The sequence below is a fragment of the Candoia aspera genome, chromosome 8 (assembly GCF_035149785.1).
Source record: "Candoia aspera isolate rCanAsp1 chromosome 8, rCanAsp1.hap2, whole genome shotgun sequence".
Classification (NCBI taxonomy): Eukaryota; Metazoa; Chordata; class Lepidosauria; order Squamata; family Boidae; genus Candoia; species Candoia aspera.
In genome coordinates this window covers 64,629,798-64,649,051 of record NC_086160.1, presented here as the reverse complement: position 1 = coordinate 64,649,051, position 19,254 = coordinate 64,629,798, and the positions used below count along the sequence as shown (strand labels likewise).

Here is a 19,254-nt window from a genome sequence, read left to right as displayed (position 1 = left end):
ATGTTCAAAAATAGCTCTTCAATTAAAAAAAAGAGGAATAGCTCTCCAATGAAGACCACAAAATACTAATAGGTAACAAAGAAAAAGCAGAGCCATTCAGCTATTTTTTAAACTTAAGATCTGTCTTAGTTTTTATGTATTATCCTTGAGAAATCATAGCAAACTGGCTTAATTCCAGATGACCAAACAGCAACTGCTGCCTCTGTCTTGAAAAGGGGAAAAAAGTAAGACCTGGAAACTACAGACCAGTCAGCCTGACATCAATGCCTGGGAAGAGTCTAGAGATGATCTTTAAAGAGATTAATCTGTAAGCACTTTGCAAACCATGTGGTAATTATAAGTCACTATGGACTTGTCAAGACCAAGCCTTCCCAGACTATATATCTTTTGTCAATAAGGCAACTTATTTATGCTATCTTTTACAAAGTATCCAGTGACTTTATGGCTGACTAGCAATGGGACCCTGACATGAAAATTAAGTGTAGGCACAACTGCCTCATAAACTGTACTCAGAGGGCTCATCAATGATTCTTCATCTAATTGGAGCAAGGCTCCACAAAGTTTAGTCCTGGACCCTCAACTATACTTAACATGCTATTTACCTTTTGGGGTAAGCAAGATTGTCCAAAACACGGAAAAACAGCAGCAGAAAGCAAAAGAAATGAAAGGCAGATTAGAGGAAAAAGAAAATCACTAAATATAATTTAGTGCGGTATTATGCACTAGCCTACCTTTCTATCCAAATCATCCTTGTTTCCATCATCTCCATACATTGATTCATACGTTGCTTTTTCATATTTGATTCATATTGTCACACCTCTTATTAAGGACCTCATCAACTCCAACCAAGTCAATCTTTTTTTCAGTCTTCTTCCCTTCCTCTCACCTTGTCTTACTTCATATATTTTTGCAATTTGATCCTGAATCATTTTCTCTATATGACCCAACCACTTCAACATTATTTGTTGAACAACTTATTTGGTATTAGTCACACACACTCACATCCCCAATCAAAATGCCTCTGCAGTACAAGTGTTCTTTATGAGAGTCAACAATGGATGCAAAGTTTAGAAATCCAGCACTGTAGTGAATTAAAAGCAACTTACAAGGAGAGATGTATAAAAGTCAACTGAGCAAATATGATAAAAAATACACAGGTGAGATAGTGATGGTGTATGATCAAGAGATGTTCTGATTTCACCAATACAGTATCTTTCTCTTCTATAATGTGGCAGTCCTCAGTTCTTGTTTCTCTTGAAAGGTTTGTTCTAATAGGAAGCATGTGGCACTGGTTATAGGCAAGACCTGATCAGTTTCTAAGAATCCAGAGATCAAAACCCATTGACTCTTTCATTGGACATCACTTCCCCCCCAAAAAGCCTTGCATAGTGCAATAGTAGAACATATGTACTTATAAAGGAAAGACTTTGAGACAGAATATATAGAGGTCTTTGGGGAAACTTTAGTGAATTGTTCTAAACATTTAAAGTACAAGCATTTCAGAAGATGTTATCTGACAAAACCACAAATTGAGATTCACATATAGTAGTCACATTCCAGTGTTCTTTGTAAATTAAAAACAGTTGAAATGAAATCACTCATCTAATTTTCTATGAAGATACAGGGACATATTTTAAACCACCATTGAATACATCTTCCATTTTGTTGAACACTTCTTTAATTTTTTTTCAAGTGTATGTTAAGTAAATATTTTAAAGCTCCCACAGCACTCAAATTTTCATACAAAAACTATCCTACTATATTTACATATATTGCTTTTAAGGTTCAAGTCTTTGTACAGTAGAGCATTTCTTAACGCTTCTTAAAGCATTTCACAACGATTACAGACTTCAGCTCAAATTCACATGCAGTCCACCACGTTGCTAGAACCTTGACCCATATCACGAATTTGACTGCTTAGGCAAGCGCACACAGCAACTCCTGCTCCAGCTCTGCAGTGAGACACAGAGCCCACAAGCTCCCATCTACAAAGAAAAGCATAAGACATGCAAGTCAAGTTAATTTGCTTTTTCCTAATCTTAATATGAAAAAAAGTTTAGGTTGCAGGCTAGATACATAATCTCATGTACTAATCCAATTTAAACATACTTTTATTTTGGTGTCTATTTAAATACTTAAGTTCCAATTAAACACATGAAGAAAGGTTTGCTGAAGGCAGAACAGTAAAGAGCACATTAAAACAGTGATTGGGTTCACATGTCACTCTAAGCCACAATGTGGTTTAATTTCAGCAGAATGTGAAGTATTTTGAAATTGTGGCTCATAAAGCATGGCTTATGGCTTAGCATGTTGAAATCTAGTTAACAGAGATGTATCCAACAAACTATAAACCATGATTCATGACAACATATGACTTCAGTCATTGGATGGGTTCCACACTTCACTTAATCATAAACTATGGTTTGAGTCACAATGGCTGAATTAATATAGCAAGCTAAGCCAAAATGAGAACCAAAAATTACATTATGACTTGACACAATCGATGAACCAAATTGTTCAAAAAAAAAAACAAAGACTAATTGAAAACAGGCAAAGGAGAGTGTTTAGGGCCCAATATGTTTAAAAACAGGGTTTCAGAATTGCCTAAGAACAAAATATGAACATAATTATTAAACTTCCTGGAGCAAACAAGCTCCATGTAGAAACAAATACTTTCAGATTTGAAAGATAAGGTGAAAACTGCTACATCTTGTATTCAAACTGCAACACCCACTACTCAGACCCTTAATTGACAAGCATGCAGTTTTTAGGAACTTCAAAGTTTATTCTTCTACCTAAGTATTACATTTTGCTGAATATTTTTCTATAGAGTCCACCTCCATCTTATATTAAAACACGTTCCACAATGACCTGTGCAGGGAAAAAAGCAGTAGCATACAGAGGAGAGCAGGTACACATATACTACCCCACATATAATGTATTATACTTGTATTCCAGTGTCTCCAAAGCCTTCTTGGTGCTACTGATCAATGTAAAACCAAAGGTGGATATAGAAAATTCTGTATTACTGGCCTGTGCTACTGATACACATAAATCTGCTCAGCTTTTTAAGAAAACAATTCAAACACAGACGAAAGCACCACATTCAAAATCTTTGTACACATTTTCCCCCAATATATAAACTTTTGAAAGCAACTTTACTAAAGGTAGGCTATGCAACTTTTAAGCTACAAACTACATCCTGAAGAAAAGACATAACGCCAATCCACACCTTAATGTGTGCTGTTTCCAATGCCCTAATCTCTCTTTCCACACCATTCAATAGTCTTCATAAAGAGTTTTGCCTCTACACAAGAACAAGTGCTTGCTTGAAACTGAGTACCTCAGGCTGCTCCAGATCCAAGAACACTTGATCTCTTCAAGGCGGATTCAAACCCCACAAATGTACAGATTTATAATGAGTCAAAGAAGTGCTCGATGGGTAGTGTAAAAAAATGAAAATGATAGATTAAAACAGACTATACCAAAGTCATCTTACTTTTAATCACCAATTGCTACTTCCACTGAACAAGCCAAGAGGGCTGTGAAAAATCATCCAAAGAGACATTTCACAATATGAAAAACACAAATTCTTAATGTAGCTGCATCATTGGCAAGACACATGGTTTTATATGTGCTCCTCCAGGTTGTGAAGCACTACTTTCAAATGCTCTGAGTAAGAAGAGGGTTTCAAATTACCTGTTTGCTCTCGGATCAAAGGTTTCCACTGTGTTCAGGTAAGCATTCCCATTATGTCCTCCGACAGCAAAAATTTTGCCCATTAATGTTGCTATGCCAACTCCACCCCTAGGAGTTGTTAGTTCTGCTACATATTCCCACTTATTAGTGCGTGGGTCAAATCTCTCAACCGAGCTAAGTGGAGAATTGTCATCAAAGCCACCTGCAGAGAGACATATAGACAGGAACTGAGTCTTTCAGAACTGAAGCTGCTAGCCAGTCGTGGTAGTTAATAGTTTTGCATATGCTGTTTCATAGACCAACAATATAGGATGCATACCATATATTCTGTTATTCAAACACCACACAAATGCAACCGATCTGCTAAGTGAATTGTTCACACAAGCAATGACAGGTTTATTCTAAGAGCTCGATTACCCATCACAACTATTTCTACCCCAAGAAAAACTATTACTTTAGCCTAAGATTTGCAAACAAACATTACCAGGTATAATAATGATACATGCATGTGGCAGAAACCCTTGTAGGCAGAGAGGTGGGGAGCTGACTAGCAAGTCACCTAACAGAAAGCAAACAATGGACTCTCCAAAGGTGAAGAAACCTGCTGAAGGCTATTCTCCTCACTCTCTTGAGCATTCAGAGACTGGGTCTGAAAACCAAAACAGACGCTTCGCAGCCAGAGCTGTCCAAACTCTTCAGGGGAACTCAACGGCCTAATCAAGGATCTCAGCCTACTTCTCCAACCCCCAAACTTGCTCCTTCATCAGAGCAGCCTTTATGCTCAGCAATCACAAAGTCTGCAGACATTCATACTTGGCTGCAATGGTTTACTCGAAAGAAGGCTGGTGTTTTCCCTTCGCTACAGTCTACTTCTATCATTTAAGCTCAAGCAAAACTATGGGAATGTAGGGGCATCAATAGTGAGAAAGGTCTGAACATTACTCACCTACCACATATAAACAGCCATGAAGTTCACTAACCCCATTGCCAGCTCTCCGCTGCCCCATTTCTTTCACTTCTATCCATTTATCAAGGTGAGGATCATATTTCTCCACACTAGAGAGAGAAGCCACACCATCGTTTCCACCCACAGCATATACATGGTTCTGAAATGAGAAGAAGGGTAAGACTCTTACATAGCAATCGCTGTATGAATTCTTATATTCACACACACATTTTATCTTAAATCAGATTTACAAATTTACCTTTGTCAGCATAAGTTTGATTATCTCACATTAAATCTGAGTTGTAAAATTAATGAAGCAATACCCATACTGTGATCCAACTGAACAAGTAAGTTGAAACCTAGTGCAAAATTCTGAAAAATATTGAACTTTCTCAGTTTTTTACACATGCGCTACCTGTATGTCTCTCGCCTGTTCTATCCCATGTCTTATTTAGTATTAGGAAGTAGCCCCTTAACTGAATATGGAGCAGTTGAAGGACTCCCTATTATCTGGCTATTTTGGCTCCAGCAGGCAACGCTTGCTGTCCATTTCCAGGCTGCTCGAGAGACTTACCAGAAGAGCCACAGAACCAACTCCTCCCCGAGGGGTATTCATAGATGCCACTCCACTCCACTGGTCAGATTCCATGTCGTATCTCTCCACCTCGCTGAAGCAGGTGTTATCATCCAAGCCTCCAATGGCATAAATGGGGCCTCCGAGAGAGGCAAGAGCAATTCCTCTCCTAACAAAAAGTACACTGTCACCTATCCAACCGTTTTTTTAAAATAAAGCAGCAAACGCACCTATAACTGTTTCAGTTGTTTTATCGTTCACTCGCTTAGGTAGCAAAGTTCAACATCTAGTATAATAAAAGCCCAAATTTTATTTATTACAAGTAGTTTACCAAAATGAAAAAGAAAAGGTGTAAGTCATCGAAAAGATCTACTAGACTTCGGCAAACCAATCAATGACTTCACCCATCCGCGAGCTCCCAAGAACCCGTTCTGCAAGATCCATCTTAACTGCCTTACGGGAGGCCATTAGGGAGAGTGGCAGGCACAGCTCCAGTGGCCAGGCTGTCCATACTATGGGGGCCACCGCCGAAACGGACTACCAGCCCGCGTCCCTTTGATTCCTCTCAATGCGTACACGCAGGCGGAGCCTAGCTGGAGGAGACAGCCCTTTAGGTACCCAGCAGATGAAGAATTCTTTACTCTGGCATACATCTGACCTAAGAAGTGCCTGCACGGTACCTCAAGGGCTGCCGATGCCTTTACAGGTCAGCACCCTGAATTAAACTGGGAAGCCCGTCAGCGACCGACGCAGCGACTGGAGAACAGATGCTATGCTCACACAGCAGCTCTCGTTCTAGGCCCCTGAGTTGTCTTCAAGGGCAGCCCTGGGTTGACAGGGATACAACAACCGAAACACCTGGCGACAAGGCCGGGAATCACGGTTGCCAAGTCTCCCTGGTCCAGATAAGGCTGTAACTGGTATGCAAAGCCCCCCCCCCCCGGTTCCACTTACTCTGGCAAACCAAAATGTGAAAGTATCTCCACAGTAGAAGAACTGCAGGTTTCGCACAATTCTGTACTACAAGATAAATTACTGATTTTCAATCCATCTGTTTTAATTTCAATATCCCTTATGCCTGTAGAGTGCCCTTTGCCATGTCCAATCTACTGCCAACTCTGAGCTGGAACTTTTACAACTTGTACTAACTGAAGTATAGTCCTAACCCACTCTAGCTACGAATGACAGATTTAAGACAAATACGTGACAGCTTTGCGCTTTTCCTAATTGACTTCTTCCTTTTAATCTTAAGAGCCGCATCTACATTTCAAATCTCCGTTATTCTCTTCCCATATTACAATTTATTTTGGATAATGAGTGTGGAGGTACTGGATGTTTAATTACTTGTTTATCACACAGCAGCCATAGATCAATGTTCCACATGAATCTACCCATTTCTGGCAAGGAAGCTACACCTCCAAATTTACCCACCTTTTGGTATTCATTGATGCTTTCATCATCCATTTATTTGTGAGGGGATCAAACACTTCCATGCTGCCGAGGTGTTCGTTTCCATCATGCCCACCCACAGCATAAACTTTACCTGAAATAGTCAGAACGTGTCAGATGAGATAGTATACTTCTTATGAAGAAGAATAAGAGTAGCCCATCAACTTAATTTTTATTGCTGTTAAAAAATAAATTTACTACAACAACTGAAATGTGGCATAATATGCAGACATAGCCAGCTGTAGTTAAGAAATGTTTTGCCCAGTTAATTGAAATGGTTCTTTTTTTTTAAAATAAGAATTCTTTCTTCCTGCATGACTCGCTGAATTAAAGTTACAAATTTAAATATTAGCAAATCTCAAGCATTTAATCTGTAGGATCTCATTACAATTCTTGGAAGAAACATCCATCCAACCAGCATCTGACATAGGACTGGCTGGAAGGACATCACATCACTCTATCCAGGCTTCCACATTTCCTGAAACAAGGAAATTAGCTTAACTTTCCTGGGAACCTTTTCTCAGCAGCAGAAGAATTCTTTATTCTGGCATACATTTGACCTAAGAATTTTTTTAATTCTGACATTTCATCTTTGTTGTTTTCCCTGTATGTATCATGTTACTACAGATTGCTCTTAACAATTTCCATTACATTTGTGAGTTTTCTTGAGTATTTTCTTTTAATGAAAAAGCATGATTCAAAAAGCAAAATTTTCTCTAATAGTCCATTACTGACAAGCAGATATTTTGGGGTGGCAAAAGGGACACCCTAAATACAGGGAAACATGAAAGTAAAACAGAAGCTGTGCCAAGGGGAGTATCTGAAAATACAAGTCTAGGATTTCAGCAGAACCCATACTTGATCCAGGTGTAACTGCTGCAGATCACTTCAATTTGGTGTAAATGAATAATAAATGAACAAGTATAATGTTTTTGACTCCTTTGTTTAATTGGGTTCTCTTTGTTTAGTTTTAGGACTTGTGTGGAGAAGAGAACCCATTTTAGGTCATATTTATGCAGAAATATTAAAAATTCAAAAGGGTTCACAAACTTTTAAGCACCATCATATATACACATACATGTAAACCACAAGTACAAGAATACAATTCTGTGTTTGAGAGAGGTTGATATATACAGATAGGGGATAAATTTTATAAATTGAGAATTATAAGTTATAAATATTTAAGCTTAATTAGTACTTAATTTTGCTCTAATGCCTTACCTGTTTTTGGAGCTTGGTTTATGGCAGATATATACAGACTAACACTGATGCATAAACCAATGTATGTGTTGCATAAGCCAATTTATTAGGGGGAATTTCCTACGTTGAAAAAGTGGGGAACTTGGGCGTTACAGAGAATATTAGTCTGATTATTTTTCCTAACTACTTTTGGGGGGTTTTTGGTGGTGATTATAGATTCAGAGTTGTCTTCCTCCTAGGAGAACATAATAATTGTGGTTGACAGAATGGCTGAATCATAAACTACAATGAAATACAGAATTATTTGAAAATAGAATTTTCTTTTTACGAACCTCCCACAGAGATTACACCCACATGCCTCCTCCGACTGTTCATTTCAGGCCCAAAAAACCAGCTATTTTTATTTATTGAATAGCATTCAATACTGCGAAATGGGTCACCTGATCCACCACGCCCTCCAACACAGAAAAGGACACCTAAGAGGAAAAATAGAATGGAAAATAATACCTTATTTGTTAAGATTTAAACAACTAATTATATAAAACTCAGTTGGTATCAAATTACAAAATAATGCACATTGAACTCATTAACATGATTCTACCAAACAAGAATTTTTCAAATCTATACCATTGGTGCATCAGGAAAAAATAAGATACCTGCTGTGTGTTTCCTTGGTGTTGTCCGAACAGAATATTCAAAATCTGGTACTGCATGACTGCTTAAATGAAGATGGTAATTCCTTGCTTCATCTAACAAATCCCTGCATTTTAAGTTCTGCTTGACTATTTTTTCTTTTGCTACAACTCCCATAAGGAAACAAACAGGCAACAAAGGCAAGCGTACCTAGGGGAACAAACGTAAGTGATTAATTGAACAGTATCAAGATCTAAATTAACATCGTTCCATATCACACTTTGACGAATGAGAGAATGCCATGCTGCAGAGCATTTTCATTCTTACTGCTGCGTTATCCAAGGATATGGGAATTTTGCCTACTTTGACCAGGTAGCTGATATAGTGTCAGCAATGAATTTCAAGAACAAATAACATTTATTTATCAACAAGTCTGGTTGGTTAAACTATTTTTAACTCTTTAATTTTATTTAACCAGTGCAAGGGTACAATGTGCACATTTCCTTAGGATAAAACTGCAGTGCAAGTGCAGGCTGGAAGGGATAACATCAAGCGCTCTGAACCATTAGAGACGCTAGCCAAACCAATTCCTGAGGGCCTACTGGTTGAAGGAGTCCTGAAAGAGCTGAACATCTTCTGAGCTGAATAGCCAAAAGCTTGCATTGATAGAAAGCCTACCAGATTAAACATCATGTGGCAAAGATTAGCTCCATGAATGAGCGCACCAGGTACTGTCATTTATTCAAGAAGAACTATAGAAATTAGGTCTCACCTTAGTAGCAGGCAAGACCACACTAAATGGATAGGGAATATCCTTGAGGACAAATGACAAATTTCATTCCAATTCCCCTATTAGGTATTCTCTGCCCATCTCATCTGTATGTTGCGGGTTCTCATTTACATAATTATATAGTGCACAATTGTCAATATTGAACAAAAGCTGTAACAACAATGGCATTCTTCTGGCTGCTTATTTTCAACCTGGAGGCTCAGGCTAATCTAATCAGTAATTGGACGGAAGAACACCAGGACATATGAGGGATGTAGGCTAGATTAATGGAAATCCACTTCCATATTGTTGCCAAGAATAAATGGACATAAGGAATTGAATCTAACAAAACCAGAGGTTATCTGTTTGGCTGAAGTTAGAGAACCACCTGTGCCCAGTTTATACATATCTCACTAAGGACTGCATAAAGGAAAATATGGATGTTTGGAAGTATCATCATAAATGAGGAAATACTATAGAGCAGGTTTCTCAACCCGGATTCCGTGGAACCCTAGGGTTCCGAGAGCGGTCACTAGTGGTACCCTGGGAGATCACAATTTATTCAAAAAATTATTTGAAATTCAGGCAACTTCACATTAAAGAAGTTTCATTCTTTATTTTTAGTTTAAGAACACTGTTAATGCATTTATTTATTTCTCAAATTTCTAACACCACCCATCTCCCCCCAAACAGGGGGACTCTATATATTCAGGCCTACACATGAAACAAATACAATAATTTTGTAACTTCTGGCCTGTATTTGAGCCTGAATGTGTAGAGGTTCCCTGAGGCCTGAAAAATATTTTAAGGGTCCCTCCAGGGTCAAAAAGTTGAGAAAGGTTGTATTAGAGAAACAATACAGGTGATTATAGCTATTACTATTTTGTTACAATGAACTGTAATATTAACAGAACTTTTATCCTACTCTCATCTGGTTCTTACCTGAGCAACTATTTCATCTAACCATAAAGCATGGTGCTGGGGATTGGCCAAAAGCCATTTAATAGCAGCACAATAAACTTGCTTTTCATTCTCAATGCTCAGGTCACTTGAAGACAACAGTTTATGAAGATGCTGAGGTGATACACTCACAAAGTCTTCACATTCCACCACTTCAGCAAAGTGTTCACAGGCATAGCGGTCAGCCATGTCCATCAAGTCAATACGGTTGTGACTCTCTGCAAAGGCCCTCACTGCCAGGCAATTTGAAGGATGAAAATGCAGCTTCATGTACTCACAGCAAGCTTTGGCCACTATCTCCACTTGGAGAATGCAGGCAGCATATAAGAGAGGCTGGACATTGTCAACTGTCAGCGTTAATCGGGATGAATACACAAACTTGACCAAGTCTTCAATGGCATCACCATCAAAATCTTTGATTTCAATCAATGACTGTTTAGCTTCTGCCATTTCAGAAAGAAACATGGCTCTGAAGTAAGGTATAACGCAAGCCAGGACAAGCTTGTGACAGGAAATCAACTTTGAACCCACCTGTAAGGAGAACATATAAGAATGTTAATAGCAGCTCACTTTAGCTTAAAGCAAAAAGGGCACTGTCGCTAAATAAATTATTGGTTTTGAACAGTGAAGACAATTTAAAAGAAATACATTCTACTGATCACACTAGAATTGTTTCTAGGTTGAAAACATGTTTTCAAGCCCAGAACATTTCCAGTAAGACCAGGATAGCTGATCAACCTCTAATTTCAAATGTGAAATATTTGCAAACCACAAAGCAAGATGACAAAATAAGTACAGTATACTAGAATTGGAATTCAGATTCCACCCCCCCCCATTATTTAGTCAAGCTACTTTGGCTCACTATTTAAAGGCACCCACAAAGTCCACAAATTAAATAGAATGTTTGAGAACATGCTTTATTAATATTTCAGCAAACTGAAGTTCTTGCAAATACTTTCATTTTACTTCTGCTAGAAGGAATTACTAATCTCACTGGTTTTCACTTTTTCCCCCCACCTGCAGTTTACGTATTAATTTCTATTTTACAATTAATGATTAGCGGATTTATTCAGTTTCTCAGTAAGCTGTCCTTTTCATTATTTACAGATAGCCAATTGAGCCAAAGCTATCACTAAGTCTAGTCAACTCCTCTATACTTTTTTTAATGCTGTATGATAAATTATACACATGTTGCGGTACACCTTTTATGTTACAACTTTCTTCCTAACCATTAGCTAAACTGTTGGATGAAAAAGAATGTTTGTTCAGCTATAAACTGTTAATAACTATTTCCACAATATATTTTAACTCAGTGTAGCTACCTTAATGGTTCCCCATTTAAAATAAGGAAAATAAACCTGCTCTCTTATCATGGAGAAAGGGAGCACATTTATGGAGGAATTCCTCCTACTTATTGCAAGAACTCTCAGCACACTTTAATTTTTTTATCCTACAAGTTCATTCAATGGCACATGTTATGCCAGTTAAATGGACTCATCTAGGCACTGTATTTCTAACAGTTATGCATCTTTGAATTAGAAAGTGGTATTTCTCATTTGTGTTCAGATCCATCTTTACATGGCACCACTGAAGGATTCCCACAAGCACCAACTGTTCAATTAAATCTGTAAGATTTCTAGCAACTTTTAAATAAAAAGAGTGAGGTAACCACTTGGAAGTACAAATGATGAAAAGCAAATACATCTTCTAGTAATTCACAAAATACATGGGAAATCCCATACAGAAGTTCAGAAGTTATACATATAGAAAATATGGATCACTACCTTTAGCGTCACATCACAAAGCTCCCCAGCTTCATAGAAATGGAGGAGAGAGCTGTGAAAATCCTTCCAAGCTTCATTTGCTTCAAATACAAATGTTTCTTCTTCCCCAACACTGTTCAAAGGTGTCCTTTCCTGCTTTTGATGTCTTTTTCCTGTTACCATATGTTTTCCTTGCTCTGGGACCATTGACTCAGAAGCCATTAGCTGATTATCTCTTTCCAACTATACAGTTAGTCTCCATGAAAAGACACAGCACACATCCTATTACGCACACCAGCTAAGCATCCATTTGAGTATAGCCAATATATTCTGATTTAAAAAACAAAACAGAAAATATATTAGGAATTTCCCTCAGCAGTATGCCTGAAATATATAATTCCAGAAATATTTGCCAGCTACTATTCTGCTTCTTTGAACATATCAATGCATAATAAAATGAAAATCAAGAAAAGGGCTTGTAACCTGGTCTTTGAAGCATAATAGAACTAAAATTAGTGCATTTTGAAAAGAGACTGAATCAAGTCTGTGGGGGAAGATAAATAATGGACACTGCCTTTAACATTTAGAGGAAGCTCATAATGCATATTTTCTTTATGTGCTGACAAAGGACACATGAGGTTCTACAAGTCTACTCAGCATAGCAAGAACAAAAATAAATCACTGAAAATTAGGGACCTTTCTACTTAACAAGAAGTGGATCATGTCACACTGACAATTTTTGGCATTCTATTGAACTGAGAGTTAAAATTGCAGAACATTCCTTTTCCTAGATACATACAGTGAGAGTTTTCTATACTGACACATGAACACAGTTCAGCCAAATTCAGAATCTAGTATAAATGAAGAACTGTGAATCAAAATAATAGTTATTATTTAAATATTAGATTTTTTTTTACTACAGACATATAAATTTACTGTTTTACTATTTATCCTAACGATACCTTTAAGCAAATTTTTTATTACTATTCCCCTACACTGATGAAACAGAAACGAGTGTTTTCTTCCAGGAAAGAGGTAAAATCCCAACCTGAATACAATTCAGTCTCTACTAATTATGGTGCCATTTTAGCTCAATGACCAAATGAAGTCATCAAAGTTACCAGTTTTGCAACAATGGTGTACGTTCTAAGTCTGTGATTTCTGAACTATAGCCAAGGGCATACTCCTGATTGAGAAATTTTGTAATAGTGGGTAAACGCCCACAACGATTTGTGTGTTGCTACTGATGTTTCCTGGCAAGGTACAGTAGTGAGGAGAATCATCCTCCAGAGCAAAGATACATAACAGGAAACAGCTCTTGTTCATCAAACAGGTGAACAAATTTATTTTATTCAATTTGTCTAATGGTGAGGAAAGGATTCTGAGGTGGTAGCTGGAAATGCGGATTAAACTGGATAATGATTCAATCACAGAGCCAACTACCCATACACATAACTGCTGAAGGTATTTTTTTAAAAAATTCAAGTAGAAAATAGGTCATTATTGTAAAAAAAAAAAAAAAGAGAGAGAGTAAATGCTCTTGGTTTCATGTACGAAGATTTCCCACCCATTCCCACTGATTTATGACCATCTTGTTAGAACTCTGATTGATTTCTAATCTCGAAGTTAGAAAAGATAATCTGTTACTGCTTGAATTGGTTCTGTATCTGATCTAGAGAGATGCCATAAAAGTCCTTCATTTCTTCCACTGATATAAGGAGAACACAAAATCCCTTCAATTTTTAAAAATATGTAATTTACTTAAGCATTAATACGATTATACTATAAAATGGTTAAGACTAAAATCAAGTGTTAACAACCGATAAAACAATCTGCTTAAAACAGCACTAGCAGGGGAAAGTACAAAACTCAGAATGCCTGCACCACCAATATAAGTAAAGGTAAAGGTTTCCCTTGACATTAAGTCCAGTCGTGTTCGACTCTAGGGGGCGGTGCTCATCTCCATTTCAAGCCAAAGAGCCGGCGTTTGTCCTTCCGTGGTCATGTGGCCGGCATGACTAAATGGAACGCCGTTACCTGCCTGCCGAAGCGGTACCTATTAATCTACTCACATTTGCATGTTTTCGAACTGCTAGGTTGGCAGGAGCTGGGACTAGCAATGGGAGCTCACCCCGTCACACGGATTCGAACCGCCGACCTTCCGATCAGCAAGCTCAGCAGCTCAGCGGTTTAACTCGCAGCGCCACTCCTATTTTGTTTGGGCCCAAACCATGCCAAGCATACAGCTATAATGAAAATAACAGCCAAAATACACAATAAAGAAACTCTATTTGTCGCATCCAAAACCATGTACCCAAACCTCAGTGTGTGTGAACCATTATAAGATGCTACAGATTCATATCTTGTTAACAGGACTGCTGCAGCTAATGCTTCACTGTGCACAAGTCACTGTCAAACAAGCAACTCCAAGCAACTAACATTATTATTCCAAAATATGAACAAGGATCTAGGGATAGGGATCTCACAGTAGGCTTTGAGTTACCCAAGAAAAGCAAAAAATTAACTTATGTGCACAACCTGCTATGTAGGAGTAACAGGTGACCTGACACAGATCAGGTCCAGCCCCCTTGCCCATCAACAACTCCCACACTGGTGATGCCTCTCTTTACTTTGTCTTGTTGCCTCCTTAGTATATGAGATGTGTGTTCTCACTCAAGGTACAAATGACCAGGCTCAGATTATCCTACTTGGGACACATTATGTGAAGACCTAACTTTCTGGAGAAGACTCTAATGCTGGGAAAAGTGGAAGGAAAGAGGAGAAGAGGATGTCCAGCAGCAAAGTGGATGGACTCAGTTAGAAGAGCTGATAGACCAGGTTAGGGACAGACCGTTAGAGAAAAAATCTATGTGGTCACTAACAGTCAACAACAGCTTGACAGCACATAATCATTCAATCATGAGAGAATGGACAGCTTCTTTTGTTCATGTATTTATTTTAAATCTGGGAATTAATTAAATGTGAATTGATGGGGAAAATTTTAAAAATATGCATATGTTAAAATTTAACAAACAATCAAAACAATTAAAATCAACATTTAATTTTCCCCTACACGTTAAAAAAAAGTGACCTGGGTTTTTTGCAATGAAGCTCTCAACAAACCACATGAAAGTCAGCAAGGCCCTCAGCCCAATGAAAACTGACCATCTCAACTTCACCACAAGACATATGAAGCAATGACAGCAGACCTAATTCATATCTCATATCATTATGATACTGCTACTTGTAACACTTCTGCCTGACAGGCCCAGTGATTTATGTAATACAAAGTAAGCAAAGCAGTACCAGTTGTTACGAAGACAAAAACATGGACAATATTTCACCCATAGAGATAACTCTCAAACAAAGGTACGCAAGTCTGAAGCTACTCCAGATAACCAGAAAATTGTCAAGTCCACTTCTAACAATGTTAAAATGTTCCACTCTCCTCGCAACAGAATAGAAGCAACAATGTCTCTTCCCCCTCCCCTCATTGCTAAATTTGGAAATGAATCTCCAGTCACAGGCCTCATCGTTCACTATTACTTGAGAGGAAGGCAATGCATATTAAAGATGATACCTCCCAAAGGAAGACTAGGCAGAAAACAAAATTAGATAAATAAAAATCCTATGGAACCTGTTGACTTACGGTTGCCAACTGAAACCAATCTTGGAGACTTCCTTCCCAAGAAATATGTCCATGTGTTGTATTTGTATGTGCACATGTGTACACAGATATCCTTGCCCAAAACTGTATTCATAAGTTATTAATTACTGGTTAAAATTAATTTGCAATAAAGTAAGATATCTCACATATAAAATAATTGCACACCACTTATATGCACCAACTATTCTCTCACATACTGAAAGACACACATATCCTGTCCATTCTTGCAGCAGGGTAAAAAGAACAGGATGGAGATAGGGTAAGGGAAAAGGAAGAAGCCTAATTTAGAATTTACAGGATGAGTTAAAATTCACTGGGCAAAATATCCTTCCCAAACAAATGCTTCAAAGATACTCATGCAGATACTCAGCAGAGATGTTTATATTATCTGCCCATTTCTTTTTCGCAATAGTCTCTATTCTTATCAATGGAGGTAAAATACCTCCCACACAAACCTCTTTGGAGTTCTGTCTCTTAAGAATACTGAATAAAATATTAATGACTCTGTTGGAAGGAAAACTTACCAAGGGTTCGTCCTGAGCCGGGAATGAAGAAACACGGGCAGTTGCTTGAGCAGAGGTAAAAGTTTATTTCCCAAAAACATGTACAGAGTATGCTGGCTGAAGGTGGCTACACCTTTGTAAGTGTCTATGACATTTAGTGTGACTTGGAAATACTAAAGAGCTGATTGTCTTCAATTTCCAATATTTTAATAAAGCAAGAGACAAATAGCTTCTTCAAAAGACCTCTTTGGCACATTCAGCAAATGGAATTAGAGTAGGAGAGACAAAAATGGAAGTACTGGGAAACTCCTATCTCCAACCTTTTGATATTACTGTAGGGTATTTCACAAGGTTGGGATTTCTGATTAGTGCTGGATTCCCCCACGACAAAGTCCCATGAACATGTATAGATAGGGATACAATCTCCTGCTTCCCATACTATTTATGTCTTATGCATGCTAAGCCTTTATAACCTTAACATGAAAAGGGGTGACATAGGGATGTAAACATGAACAAACTCACTAGCTACACATAGGGGTTTTTTTTAATATATTAACTACAACCATCATTTACTGCAAAGGTGAACATACTTTAGATTTATACAGTACAACTAAATCTAGATAAACAGCAACTAAATGAAAAAAGGCTAGAACTGCAAAATTAAATGCCTGAGCACCTACTCAATTAGGAATTTATCTTTAGGATCAGAACTGGAGCTTGCATATTCTTTCACATGCAAATTGATTCTAAATTCCACTTGCCCTCACTCCCAGCTTCCTCATTCCCTGCACCAAGGCTAACCTTTGACATATGCATCAGGGAGAGGAATGTAGAGTGACAGAACAATAGCTTCCTGCCTTCACTATTCTGTGATCCACAACTCAGCAGACCAGATCACTATTACAAGGCAATACTACACCAAAGTGCAAGGAATGGGGCATACAAAAGCAACGTGCCAGCACCATACCTTTCTCAACCAGAGAGCCAAGACATAACAAGCATATCTATGTAACTTCCTTCCCCAGAGTTCTTAGTTCAAATAACTACGAATGTTTTACAGACTTCACTGCAACCAAAAGCAGGAAGCAATTAAACAGTGGAGCAATTCTGTTTGGATAGTACCATGAAACTTCAGACAGTGGTGTATATTTATGCATTAAAATTATCTCCTCCCTTTTATTGTTCATTCAAAGGTCATCACCCTTAGCATTAATCATCCTTTTCCATAATCACCAATCTTCCCTCTTGAAATTATACACTTCTTTCACTTCTCTAAAGCTCATATGTCTTCACATATATCTGAAACATACTCTTACTCAGTTGGTTTCATCTTAATACATTTTTCTCATTTCCTGCATTACTTCATTTTGGGAAATCTTAAAATTTTCCTGTCTACCTAGAAAGAGAACTTGGTCCTTCACCCAACTGCAAAATCTTCTACTTCATCCAAGAGGACTCTCCCCACCTCATTTCCAAGGGCTCTTTCCATCCGTCCACACACAAAAACCTCCCAGCACATAAATAAGTGCAAAATGTAACCCTCCCAAGTCTAGCACCAGTCCTTCAGCCTTTCTCGACCTTGGGTCCCCAGATGTTCTTGGGCTATTATTCCAAACCACCATGACTGAGGGTCAGGAATGAGCTGTAGCCCAGCACCATCCATCCTTCCTCCCCACGACAGCCTCAGCTGCCCTTGCCCGACACAATTCCCACCCCACTCCTCCATTTTTTCTCGCCAACCGTCCCTTTGCCAGAGGTCGGCCCCTCAACCTGCCTGCAACATCAGCATACGATGTAAAGAATGCTTTTTTAAAGAAAAGTGTCTCTAAGCATGTACAGAGTGTCTTCCTCTCGCGAAGGCAAAAGCCCGGATATATATGATTGCAGAAGCTTGGCTTTTCGGGAAAGCTAAACCTCCAACTCTCTCCCCTTTCCAAGATACCGCGCCCCATCGCCCCCCTCCCTAAGCCTCCCAGCCTCCCTCCTCCATCGTAAGTTACCGGCAGCTGCACCGAGGACCGTTACCGTCCACGCGCGCCACCGCAAAACGCTCCCAGTCCGCCAAACAGAACGCTAATGCGCAGGCGCCATAGTTTTGCGCGGGGAGAGTGGGCGGGGCAGAAAAAGAAAGGCAAACGTGAAGGAAGATGGGATAAGGGTACCGCGCCTGCGCCCCAGAGCTCCAACGCTAAAACCACTGGCTTGCGCATGCGGTTACTCTGGTGCCGTTAGCAGCTGCTTACCGTTGCGATAAGAGAGAGACTGAGGGGAGGCTTCGACGCCAATGGAGAAAGATCTTTTGCGCATGCGTGGCGGTCGAAGCCTCGTTTTAAGATTCTGATAAGGCATGATGGGAATCGTAGTTATGTCCAGCGCTGAAACAAATGAACGCTGCATTCGCCAATCTTGTCGAACTACAATTCCCCAAATGCGCTAGGAGCCCTCCAACCCATGAAAGTCCCCCAGTTGTAGAAGAGTTTGAATTCTAAATCTCGATGACAACCATCATCGAGGTGTCTGAAGTTTACTGAGAAAAGGGCCGTCTCCGAGGAGGGGGGAATCCAAAAGGTCAAGATGGTGTCCACAACTGTGCAATCAAATCCCTGCTCCTTTTATATGAGACATTCAGCAAAGAGGGGCGAGGGTTTGATCATACGGTCACAGCTGCCATCTGGACTCAACACTACCCATTTTTATTTTCAATTGAGGACTTTCCCACTGCTTCACATTCCAGGCAACCATTACTGCTATCAGTCTTCAGAAGCCATAGACTTAATAGCTAGAACTTTGGGCAAGGACTTTCAATCCGCCCTCCCACCAAGAACATACTTGTTTTCACCTAGGTGACCACCCTAAAATCCTCCTTCAGATACCTGGAGTTACTGGAGGTCAGCCAGCACCTAAAAATTAGTAAAAGTACAGGAGAAGTCTTACTTCTGGAATTCTTGAGAATAAATCCTGATTGATGAGCTTCTGTGAGCTCCCCTAACTACAACTCCCTGCTATCTAAAGATTGGAGCTATTCTATCAAACTACCATTCTTTAAGAAAGGTGATAAGAACAATCCAGCTAGCTATTGCCCAATTAGCCT

At 38.9% G+C, this 19,254-nt stretch overlaps 1 protein-coding gene across 7 annotated transcripts; it reads right to left on the bottom strand.

Moving 5' to 3' along the window:
* Positions 1-1,440: 1,440 nt before the first annotated feature.
* Positions 1,441-18,239, bottom strand: KLHL8 (kelch like family member 8). Of its 7 annotated transcripts, XM_063309942.1 has the most exons (10): positions 18,164-18,239; positions 12,015-12,323; positions 10,213-10,761; positions 8,525-8,711; positions 8,201-8,344; positions 6,651-6,762; positions 5,220-5,388; positions 4,646-4,805; positions 3,700-3,901; positions 1,441-1,985 (listed from the first exon to the last, which is right to left on the bottom strand). In XM_063309942.1, the coding sequence occupies exons 2-10, from the start codon at positions 12,213-12,215 to the stop codon at positions 1,862-1,864; spliced, it is 1,848 nt and encodes a 615-aa protein (XP_063166012.1). In that variant the 5' UTR covers positions 12,216-12,323; positions 18,164-18,239; the 3' UTR covers positions 1,441-1,861. The 7 variants fall into 7 exon arrangements, 5 of the variants coding, with proteins under 5 accessions (XP_063166012.1, XP_063166014.1, XP_063166011.1 ...); XM_063309944.1 differs by lacking the exon at positions 12,015-12,323 and having other exon boundaries at positions 18,164-18,190; XM_063309941.1 differs by lacking the exon at positions 18,164-18,239 and having other exon boundaries at positions 12,015-12,492.
* Between the last annotated feature and the right edge of the window lie 1,015 nt (positions 18,240-19,254).